Below are 12,578 nucleotides of genomic sequence, written 5' to 3' on the forward strand. Positions count from 1 at the left end.
ATTTATTTTCTGTCCTCACGAAAACAACCTACAGTGGCCCTAAATAGGTCTGAATTGGCCATCTGGGCTGGCAGTCCCAAGCACAAATAGAGGCTGGGGGTGTTGGTTGATGAGAAGCTTGACTTGAGCCGGCAACGTGCTCTTGCAGCCCTGAAAGCCAACCATATCATGGGCTGCATCAAAAGCAGCGTGGCCAGCAGGGCAAGGGAGGGGATTCTCCCCCTCTACTCTCATGAGACCCCACCTGGAGCACTGCGTTCATCTCTGGAGCCCCTAGCACGAGAAGGGCATGGAAGTCTTAGAAGTTAACATGGAAGTTATTAGTCAAGAGGAGGGCCATAAAACTGATAAGAGGGCTGGAGCACCTCTCCTGTGAAGACTGGCTTAGGGGGGGGTTGTTCGGCCTGGAGAAGAGAAGGCTCCAAGTAGACCTTACAGCGGCCTGCCAGTAGCTAAAGGGCCCCTACAGGAAAGCTGGGGAGGGACTTTGTCAGGGAGTGTGGTGATAGGACAAGGAATAACAGCTTTAAACTAAAAGAGGGTAGGTTTTAGATTAGGTAATAGGAAGAAATTCTTGACTCAGAGCGTGGTGAGGCACTGGCACAGGTTGCCCAGAGTGGATGCCCCATCCCTGGCAGTGCTCAAGACCAGGCTGGATGGGGCTTTGGGCAACATGGTCTGGTGGGAGGTGTTCCTGCCCATGGCAGGGGGGTGGAACTGGGTGTTCTTTAAGGTCCCTTCCAACCCAAACTATTCTGTGATTCTGTGGTTCTATGATAAATTCTGGCTAACTGCTCAGTGGGAAAGGGGGCCAATAAGAATATGGTCAGGCATATTTTCCTGTCTTGCAAATATTGCTAAGATTTCTGTACCTCTTATGAACACCTCAGCTGCAGAATGAGCTAATGAAAGAGCTTCAAAAAGATGCTGGAACAATTTCATGGGGAAGAAAGAAACCAAAACACCAGTTATTAACACCAGTGACAGGACCCGCGGGAACGGGGTTAAGCTGAGGCAGGGGAAATTTAGGCTCGACATCAGGAGGGGGTTCTTCACAGAGAGGGTGGTTGCACACTGGAACAGGCTCCCCAGGGAAGTAGTCACTGCACCGAGCCTGTCTGAATTTAAGAAGAGATTGGACTGTGCACTTAGTCACATGGTCTGAACTTTTGGGTAGACCTGTGCGGTATCAAGAGTTGGACTTGATGATCCTTAAGGGTCTCTTCCAACTCAGGATATTCTATGATTCTATGAAAACCAAAACCAAAACCAAAACCAAAACCAAAACCAAAACCAAAACCAAAACATTCTCCTTTTACAAGAAGGAGATAGAACTGATGCCTGTGATGTTTTTCAGGTTTTATTAGTGTATTATAAATTCTGTTAATATTGCAGACCTGTCAGGGGAATCCCAAAGTTCCATCTGCCTGTGCAGGACCCTGCAATGGCACTGCAGTGTAATTGGCATGACACTCTCCTTGGCTAAGTTAACAGCCCCTCACCACAACACACATGCAGGTAAATGTCATTTCTATGTTAGGACTCTCCCTTGTTATTGGTTGACGGTTTATGGACAGAAAGCATCAGCATTAATCACCATCGCTACCCATTAGGGCAAATCAAACCAAAACACTCAGACCACATAAAGGACAGAATACTGCTTTCAACAATAATAACAAAATGTAACATAAAATTAACTGCTAATTGGTTTTGAGCAGGTCTTCCTAGTAATTCAGTTAGAATAAAACCGCTAAGATTTAGCATAAGAAAGGAAACTCATACAGATTCCTGTATGTCCATGTTTCTGCAATGGGTGAGGGGACCGAGGCTGGCATGTTGGGAGGTCTGTGTTTCACACCAGTCCTTGCCAGCTCTGCAGAGCCTGGCCTATGAAAAATAAGGGCAAGATAGCCTGATAGTGTGCATAATGAAGCCTCTCTTCTCAGTTGTTCTCCATCTATTGAAATGCCGCAGGCTGACATTTGAAAGAAATAAATTGGTAAGAATAGGCCAAATAAGGTTATTAATTTTCAACCAAGCCAGCTACATGGGCCATCACTAAAGTCGTGCATTTCTTTGTTTAAAGGGAAATAAGCATATTCACCCTCTCTGAAAATCAGTTAGTGAGGTTCCTCTTCACTTCTGCAAAACACCCCAGTGCACAGCAGCTCTTCTCAAGGAGAGTTCATGCTGCTTGCCACAGAGGCCAGACATGATTTATTCCAATTCAGTCTGAAGGCAATAAAATGCATTCTCAGACATTCTTAACTTAGCATGTTGAAGGAGTAATGTGAAGTTTGGTTATTGACCTGCCTTACATATTATTTTTGTGGTTATTAGAACACTATTCTATGAAAATGTTCTTTAATTCCCAGTATCCATATGTTACACAAATAAGCAATAAAAGGACTTTCCAAAGCAAGACAGTGCTAAGTATTGTAGCTGTAAATCACCGACTATCAGAACGTCATACCATTATACAATTTATCTACTATGAGTCATCTGTTAAATTGTGTTCCAGTCAGAAACCTGGCACACAGGGGCTCAGGCTAAGATTAATGTTTTAATATACTTTTAAACCATTTACAGAACAAAATGTACACAATTGCTCAGAGGGATCCTAGGTTTTGTGTTACAAGAAAACAAAATATGGAATTAAGCAATGAGAGGTATTTTTAACAGCATCCCTGTCATGCCTACACTCCAGAGAAGCAGCCAGCCCAGAATTAGGCATCTTGGACAGTGATTAATCCAGCCTCATCCATGCACCCTGCCATAGCGATTACTCTCCTGGGGCTGTAGCTTTGAATCCTTCAGGACAGGGCTGAGCTCCCGTGGGGTCCATGTGGTGCACCCAGTACTGCTGGTGTGCGAGGGACACTGGTACCGCAGCAAGCAGGGTGCGAGGTGGAGCAAAGGGCAGCCTCCTCGTGCTCAGCTGGTTTTATTAGCTTGGTCTCTGAGCGGGCACGGGGGTTGTCAGAGGCAGGCAGCTTTTCAGGAAGGAATCTCAAAAAGAAACTGGACTGACAGAGGCAGTCAGGGTAACCTAAAAAATAGTAAACACTTGACCTACTGTTCATTTGGACTGGAAAGGAGTCAAAGCACTCACAAGATCCACTGCCATCTTCTCACAGCGATGGGAGGTCATCCTCAATGAAAGGGGTAAGAGCTTGCATTATTTCAGGCACCTCTCCTCCACTGTCACCCCTGAGCACAAGTCACTGGACAAAGGGGGCTGGGACATGGAAGAAGCTACTACCCAAAAATGCTCATGCAGTGCCTTGAGCTAGTTTTACAGCCGTACCCAAGCTCTGTCTGCTCTGGACATGCTGTTGTCATGCCCTGAGCCAGTCCAGTTTAATGTCGCATGGAGTACCTCTAGCAACCTATATAATTATACTTATGCTTAGGTTTGAGGTGTAAGATGTAGGCCTGCATTTCCTGGGGACTAGATGCATATATAAGCTTGATGACATGGCTATAACCACTCCATGATCCCATTAAATGCTCCAGGGATTTTCTAATGCTACAACTAGGATCTGTGAGATGAAGTACAGATACCTAGGTGGTCTCTCCTGTAGTCAAAAGATACTGACTCAGTACGGCTGATGGAGATTAAAGCAAAAATTAGCTCATCCTAAATGAGATATCCAAAATAAGCGAGATAGATTGTGCCTTGAGTGTGCTTATGTCTACGTTTGGCTAAAAGGAGCATGGGGTGAGTAGCTCAGCTGTACACGTCTTCACTATAGGTGTCCGAGTGTAAGTAAGCCACACCTGAGCTTAAACACTTATGGATGTTTAACTCTCTGGATACATTCAGACTCTGCTCCAGTGTATTTTCTGGGGTGACCTGCTGCCAGGGGTTGGTGTTGGAAATCAGTCAAGCACAACTCCACACCATAAAGTACCAACAGCCTTCCAGAGACTACTGCTGTTCACTTCGCAGGGTAAAATACGCACACCTTTCTTGCACAGCTGTTCTGAGTGAACGTCATGAATTTGAGCACAAATCTATAGAAGATCCACTCATCCTGCACATACAGCCAGAAAGTGCTTTGCTATGACAAGCTCATGTGAAAACCTTGGTGGCTGCTCATGGCCACTGTGGCCAGACAGGAGAACTGCTGGGTCAGCTGAGGACAGCAAACTGGAGAGGTAGCTTCCTCTTCTGCATACTAGACTAGCCTTGTGAGCTTAATGGAGCTGCTAAACATGCAGCACGTTAGGAAGGATTTCCTGGGAAACAACAGCAGGAAATTTAACAAAAGGTGTGACACAGCAAGACTGGGGATGCAGAGACTTTTCTGATATTGGCAATGGTTTTTCTGGGTGTGCTCACTTCTCACTGCCACAGTGGAAGCACCTCCAGGGTCCACAGACAGTGCAGATGTGTAAAGACTTGGCAGACCGACAGGTTAAATCAGACTTTTCACGGGGACATTTAAATCTGCAGTTTGGTCTTGATCCATGCTGAGTGTGTGGGTCTTCCTTACCTAAGCAGAAAAGATGCAGCCCAAAGACCTGGGAACAAGCCCCAGCATCTGATACCTTCAGCTTCAGGACTGTGATGGATTTTGCAGTACAAGAGGCCTTCCGGAATCACATTTCTTGAGGAAATATCACTCAGCCTTCTAAATGAGTGGTCATATATAAGGAAAACACTGCAGAAATACCACCCAATGGGCCTGATGGAGTCTGGGTTATTTTGACAAGAAACAACTTGGGGCTGGGCTACATGAAAGTTATCATCCCTTCCTTCATGATGCTGTAACAGTTTTTATACCTGAGCCTACTAAAAGATACTGCTTTAAAAGAAGGGAAAGCAACTGCAGTGTAGACAGAATAATTATTGAGGAAAGCAAGATGAGGAAATCTGTCCCAAAATAAATACTTATTCCTAATCTCTTAAACCTTTTCTTTTTTTTCCCTTCCTGATGCCAGCTGTTAATTTGATGGTGCTTTCCCATTGAGAAAGCAATCATGATAACTTTGTTGAGAAAGCTCAGATCCTTCTCAGAGATGGTGGCTGGCTGACTTCTTTTCAGTCCAGATATAGTTGTTCCATACAAACCACAAGTGTTCTTCACAGAAGTGTCATTTCTGAATGCTGTGAATGTCCTTTAATCATCCGTACTTCATATTCTGGGCATGGCATGGCACATCCCATCAGTGAATCTGACACCACCAGGATTACACGGTACTTTGTTTCCTCCATTACTCTGGGAGTTTTGAGCATATAAACAAGAATATAAAGACCTTGGGAAAAAATGATGGGAATTACTGCTCTGTTTCATGCCATTTAGACCCTGACAGCTCTGTCTTAAAATGAATGCAGATATTATTCCAGCCTGAAAATTTGTCGGAGTTCTTTGAATATTGGCTGCTTCTGAATTCACAACGCTCCTTATTCTGCATTAATCTAATTGAACTTCATGGAAGGGAGAAGACTTGATCTTTCTGAGGATGGAAGAAGAAATTCGGATTTACATTTGAATTACCGCAGTGTTATGCCATTAATACTCATCCTCTTGAAGGTGAATATACATTCCCGAACCAAAGCCACAACCATTCTCTGCCTCTGAGGAGGGTCACTCTCCCCTGGAGGAAACCTGCCTTTGTTCACAGGCACAGGAGAGCAGCAGCAGATCTCCAGCAGGAGCTGGAGAGCAGGAGATCCTGTCCCTGCACATCCTGCACAGTACTGCTCCATTTTCCTCACCTCTGTGTCTTAGCAGGGCTGGGCAGGATTGGTGAGGGAGAGACAGTGAATGCTGTGAATTATACCCTGAGAAATGCAATTCTGAGAAAAGAAGTGAATTATACCCTGAGAAATGCAATTCTGATGATGCTAGAGAAATGCAACGGTAGCAGGATGGTTGCCTCCTGAGGGACAGTGATAGTGAATGATGCCCCTCTTATCTAGACACATGCACATCAGGGACTGTGCCTGTCTGCACCTCTCACGGGCTCAGCCACTGCACTGATGAACCTCAGAAATGTGACATAGTGCTTTGTGCTACAATTTGGAAATGGTTCTTAGCTCCTGATCTCCCTCTCTTTCTACTGATTTCCCATGTCATTACCTGTGACATCCTTTTTTTTTCTTAAATAAATAAATAAATAAATAAATAAATAAATAAATGTGTGTGTGTATATATATATATATGCGTATATATATATATAAAGATGTTAGGGACTACACTGGTTCCTGTTTCAAAAGACAGTTTGTGACTCTCTTATCTACGGTATAGCATTTACTGTGTCAGGAAAGACCTTGTGCCAGTCAAATACCTGCTTTTCTCTACTTTCCTGGCAAATGCTAATTACGAGACAGGCAGCTGTCACTGGGGAAATTGGGAGGGGTGGGATACCTGAATTCTGAATGCACCAGTCTCAGCTTGAATGCTGGTGTTCACGTACCAGCCCAGGGAAAGGAAAAGGGATAGGATTTGGTTATTTATTTGAAATGTCAAAAATTATTATTTTGGGGCACCTGTAGAGTCCTAAGCACAGCCTTAGTCCTTTGCTTGTAATCGATGGATTAAAGCATTTGGCTCACTTGCCCACATAGGCACTTGTGCTCACTTGGGAGCAGAACAAAAGGTACCAGAATTTCATCACTGAATACAGGTTGGTGAGACACACAATTGGTGGAAACCCTTCGAGTTCAACAGAGCTTGCAACTGGCATAACTGGAGACCAACTGTGCCCCTCTTTGACTTACACAAAAGCAAGTAATACATTTTATTCTCCCCAGGCCAACCTTGCTGAGCCAGTTTGTACTAGTGAAGTTAATACACAAATATAATTTGCAAATGCACAAAATCTGTACTAATTTGTACAAATTCACATATATCTTCACATATAGCCTTCATGAAAGGCTCCTAGGGAAGACAACCACAGTTTTCACAAGAACATTGACCCTTTGTAGAAGATACACTGGAAGACTCAGGAGACGTGACCGCTAGGTGCTGGTCATTAATTCCCTGCTACCAGTTTGGTCTTTGTTCCCTTTTGCATGTATACAATACTCTAGAAGAGCTTTCAGTAACCTCTTTGGGGCTACGCTGGCTGCAGAGGTCCCTGTAAGCAATCTACCTACCAATAGGATGAAGAAAAAGATGTACTAAGATGAAATCCTCTGGAGATGCTTTGAGAGTGACAGGAAAGCTCTGGAAAGAGTTACTGCAATGAAGAATCAATTTAATTTAACAAGAATGGAGCCTCCTGAAGCTTTACCCCAAGCACAGCACGTGAAATAACTCAGAGGATCAAAGTGCCCTTCTCCTTTGTGGAGCTCTACCCTGATGTCTCCCTTGGGCACTGCTGGGACTACTGAGGCAAACACAAGTCACACAGACCAGCATTTTTCCGTTTATCTTCCTTGGTATCAGCCATGGACTTCCCATTTAAGAAACACACATTTTAAAAGCCCCAAGGCTCTGCCAGTCTACATCAGAAAGAATTGAAAACAAGATACAAAATGTGTCAGTAATACTGAGGAAGATAACACTTATGTGGTACAAAGACCTAAAATTAACACTGTTCCTGAAATGCTGTGAATCTCCTTTGTCTTCTTGGCTCTCATTCCCTGCTTATTCCTTTGAGAATAGGGAAAGTCAACAGTGTTGAAACCCCACAAATCACAGTAACTACATTTTGTACACTCCATCTTTCCACACAACTCAGCTTTTTATTTCCACCGTTTTACCCTGATAGGAAGGAAAGCCTAATATGATTGGGCAGTCATAATTTTCAGTTTAATTAGTCACTGGTGAGATTATTGACAGTGCTTTAGTGTCCATGGGAATACTAATTCTTTAAAAATTATTACTACCGTGGCCTTGCTTTATAGACAGAAATGCTAATGGGAAATGCTTGGGAAAGGGAAGGGACTGCATGCTGCTGGTCCTGTTAGAGGGAGGAAGAACACACTGCTTCATCAGGTAGAGTGGTAAACCAGCTCAGGATCTTTACAGTATACAAGGAGGCAAGAACAGGCATCAGTGTTTCATACTCCATGTCCGGGGCATTTTCCATCTCCGCAAGAACTGATCCCACACAGGGCTCCCAGGAGCTCCCAGGGGAGCACTGCTCCTTGATATTGACTCTGTAAAACCAATTGAATTTGAAACTTTCACGCCTCACAATTCCAGAAGCAAGGGGGAAACTCCTACACAAAAGATGAAGCAGCTACAGAACTGCCTCGAGAAAGAACGGGTATTCTTTCCATTAGAACAACAGAGGGATAAAAATGCAATAAGATCTCTTAGAGCTCTTCCTTAAGCATTTCTAAATACTGACTTGTGGTCATAGTCCCATCTACAAACATATTGGTGCCCATGGAGCTGATCAATCATTCAGTTTCTCATTAGCAGAGCTATCCCTCCAGTCTTTAGCTGTATCTTCCTTTATCTCCATCAGTATTCAGTATTAAAATTACCAGTCTGTGGAATAAGAAAAATGACAAGTACAGATCTGATATACAAGGCTGAAATTAAAAGATTAGGCAGCAAGATTTTTATTTATATTTCCAGACTTTTTAATAGAGAACATAATGTGTTGTTCACAGATCACCCTTCTTCAGTATGTCATTCCCAAAAAAGAAGATACACCTTCCTATAAAATCTGTTCCAGTAACATTATAATTAATGCAGTTGCTACTTCAGATACAAGATGCAAAAAATTAGCTCACACAATGCTTTTCAATATATTTATACAAGTGTTCATGTACGTGTTCCTGTTTCTTTTTGTTCAAGTGCCCCTGAACCTTTTTCTTTGCTTCTTGTACAGCCATCTGGGCTCACATCTTCATTCTCTTCCATAATTTCAGATCCAGAAAAATCTGAGAGAGAGAGAATTACATAACCAGAAAGCAGGAAAAATGAGGAAAAAAATAAAATTAAGATGTATTGAGAAAGTGGTTTGACTTACCATTTTACATGAGTAGAACAATCATAACAATCTTTGCAGCAAAAAGTATGTAAGGATGCAATATGAGCTCTCCTCATGTAAATGATTCTTTGGATTGTGTCATGTCTTTTGTATCTAGATCCAGGGACAATGGTGTTGCAGATGAATTTCCTCTTTTCCTGTCTTTTCTCTTGGTTATTTAACAGAACCTTCTTTCTTCTTTGCAAAGGGTATGGATTTGTTGATATCCTTGTAAGTATGTATTCATTGTAAATTTTTTCCCATGACATTGCATATTTAAAATCCATTGTGAAACTTTAGGCAGGAAAAAGAAGCAGGAGATACTGGGGTGGAATCACATTTATTATTTTGCTGAGTAAGTACTATCAACTTCATCTTTGTATATGGCCATAAATAAATGGTATCTGTGACTCTTCGAAATTCCTTCTACAGACTTCAGTATTTCTGTGTATATTTGAAGTAGGAGCCACACACACACAGGCCTGTCAAGCTCAGAAGACACACAGGAGGAAAGTGGATAAATGCAGCAAACTCCAGAAAGTCACAAGTAATTGTCTTAAAATGGACTTAATAAAGCAGAGGATGTAGCAGGCATGGAAAAATACAAACTATAAAGCCTTCATTTGCTCTGTTAATCAGCTTTAAAATAAAAATGCTATGGGAATCTATCTGGTGGAATCTTTTTTTTTTTTTTTTCAACATAAATTTAAGTCTTCAAATACTCATATTGAGACTAGATGTGTTTTCACCATGGCAGTTCATTTTCTTTTCCCAACCATGTGTTTACAAGTCCACTAAAATAACAGAATACACTTTCTAGTCATGCTGGTAGACACATTGGTCTAGTTTGAGCACGTTGGTTTGAACACATTAGCAAGCGAGGTAAGACCAAGCAGTGAGTGTACTCTCATCCCGTATCAGAATGAAAAGAGTAGACTCCAGGTCCTCTTTCCCCCAGTTTTGTATCTCACCTCTAGACAGCAATTCTCTGCTGAGCCAAACACATACAAATTGTGTTTGGAAGAAGAAAGTGCAAAATAAAGCCTTTGTTCATCAAAGCAATTAAGTATGTGCCTAGCTGAACAGCCAAGGCCAGGCTTGCTAACCCAACATCAGTGAAAGGCACTCACTTGACTGATTTCCATCTGTTGATTTCTTTGGGATCTGGAGTGCATTGAGCAGCCTGGGCCCTCTCTGTAGTCTGGCCCGTGACCTGAAAGGTGACTGCACGCATCAACCTCTGCACTGCTCTGGGGCAGCTCTGGCTCCGAATGTAATCACTTCTGTAATCCTATAGTGCCCACTGCCATAGCAATGGAGGTGGGGGTTTTCATCGGGTGACGCTCAGCGCCCCATCATCTGTCCTGTGCCTACGTGGCTTTAACAAAGCCTCTGAGAGCTTTCTGTCATTGACTTAACTGGGGACCAGCATTCACTCCAAAGAAGGATCTAGCCCCAAGGCACTGGATACAGATTTTTAATGAAATCTTAGAGGACAGGAGTCCTTGCTGTGACCTCAGCTTTTAATTGAAACCACTTCAGATTATTTACTTCTGCTGTCAGAAAGTATCATTCTTAACCCTGAGGTAAAGATCTTCAATTTAGGTGCCCGATACTATGTGCCAGCATTGTATCTTCAAATATCAACTGTATTTTCACTTCATCTCTTGCAGAGGACATGCACAGATGATGCTATGCAGTAAGGGGAAACAAAATGTGTGATATTTTAATTATTCTTTTGCTGTTCTATTTTTTTAATCTCCATATGGTCCCTGGAACTGGTGATCTTTTCTTTAGTCTATATATTTCCTGCTTTAATTAGCTTACTTAACTGGTAGCACACGTCTGAGACACGCACGCGATCAGATAATATCAGGTGCCAATCTTTAATTGCTTTCACAAAATTAGAAGCAGATAAATGGTTGAGCCATAATTGAACGATCTTATTAGAAGACGAGCTGATCAGTGTTGTGACATAACTTGAGAGATTCCCAGGCTCGCATTAATTTCTCATCAGCCAGGGCTGTGAGCACAAAGCAGTGGCTCTGTTAGAGAGCAAGATCAGAGCTGGGTGACTGAGATCTGCCATGAATATTTATCAGCTGAGGGTTGGCTCTGTTCGTACTGCTACCTAAGAGGAAGGAACCGAGCTACCGCTCTGATTTAAGAAAAAATGTCGTGAACAGATTTTGAGGGGGGGTTGAAGAAAGCCATATCCCTCTCCAACCCTGCCATGTGTGCCTGTGAGAAAGGCCAGTTGGCCAGCCCAAGCATCTATCCTTGGGGGGGCTTTGCTGGGAAATGTCAGGTAGCTGCTGATGAGAGCAGTGGGGATCTGACACAAAATTGCATGAACAGGCAGGCTGGAGCAAGTCTGAGGCTTTTTCCTCTTGTACCAAATTTAAAGATTTTTATTGCTGGGTGAAAGATCTGAGAAAGGTCGAGTGAGATTCTCAGAATCTGTGCCCTCTGTGCCTGTTTCACCAGATGGCTATCATTAACTGGTGAATGGGTATGCTTGGTTTTGTGGCCATAGCAATTTTATTTGGGGGTTAAGAGGAAAAGAAGGAGTCATGCAGTACTTACTGGATCCCTCTTTACAAGGCCTGGGTTAGGCACAACAGCGATGAGGTGGGCAATTGTAAACACGGAGTTCAGCACGTAAGAAAAAAACAAATTCTTATGCAGCGTTATCCTTTGACAGCTGAGGCTCCTGAAAAATATGTAGCACACAATGTAAATTAGTATTTTTCCTCTGAAGTCACTTTAACAAGCTCTTTCTGGCAACAGTTTCTCAGGAATGCCTTTTGGCAAGTCGTAATTGGAAAATACATGCCTTGCATTGCAGCCATAACCTCTGACAAATTTCTTTTGTTTTTGTTTTTACACCTGTTTAGTACCACATGCTTTTTAGACCATGGTGTAAAGAGTCATCCAGCTACTTTCTCAGCCCCTGATGACTTTCTTTATTTCATGGTAATCAAGATATTAAGTGCTGAAGCAGAACCCTGAGAATTATTAGATGCACGTGATGCAAGCAGTGAACATCAGGAATACTGCTCGATAAGTAACTGTTCCCTGGAGACTTGATTTCCCAAATATTCAGATGAAAATTATTTGCTACTTTAGGAATTAGTGGCGAGGCAGGATGGGAACATTGTGCTTGAATCCCCTTAAATTTCAGGGGGATTTGGGATAGTATCCTGCATGTTTCCGATGGCAGCTGAGATCCAAAGCCAGAAGAGGTTGTTTTCCAGCTCAGAGGGAGCAGCAATCGGGGGTGGAGGGATCCCTGCTATTGCGGGTAGCAGAATTTCACAAGTTCACAGAATTCTTGTGCAACCAAATCGTGACTGCACTTTCAGATTTGAACCCTCTTGCCTTTCTAATTCCTACCCAAATCCTCACGCCAGCTCCTTGGCTACCCCTGAGTAGAGAACAACGCCTCTGCAGCACTCCACACCCGGGAGCTCAGCCCAGGTCTGGCAGGAGGTGATTGCAGAAAGGCAACTGTGGAGTTGTTAGATAATGCTGTGATGTCTGCCTTCAGTGATCGCTGAGACTAAGCAGGCAAAACCTGTAGGTAAAAGAACAGCTAAGAAGAGCAAATATCGCTTCTTAGTGAGGCAAGCCTCACC

General features: G+C 43.0%; 1 protein-coding gene across 5 annotated transcripts in view; it reads right to left on the reverse strand.

Annotated features, from left to right (window-relative positions):
- CALCR (calcitonin receptor) overlaps positions 1–12,578 on the reverse strand; it is a 177,938-nt gene that overhangs the window by 30,928 nt on the left and 134,432 nt on the right. For all 5 annotated transcript variants that reach the window (XM_066991728.1, XM_048077527.2, XM_048077526.2 and 2 more), the window contains one exon: positions 11,527–11,653. In XM_066991728.1, coding sequence (XP_066847829.1) covers positions 11,527–11,653 — 127 coding nt within the window. The remainder of the gene's footprint in view (positions 1–11,526; positions 11,654–12,578) is intronic.

The sequence above is a fragment of the Anser cygnoides genome, chromosome 2 (genome assembly GCF_040182565.1).
Source record: "Anser cygnoides isolate HZ-2024a breed goose chromosome 2, Taihu_goose_T2T_genome, whole genome shotgun sequence".
Taxonomy (NCBI): Eukaryota; Metazoa; Chordata; class Aves; order Anseriformes; family Anatidae; genus Anser; species Anser cygnoides.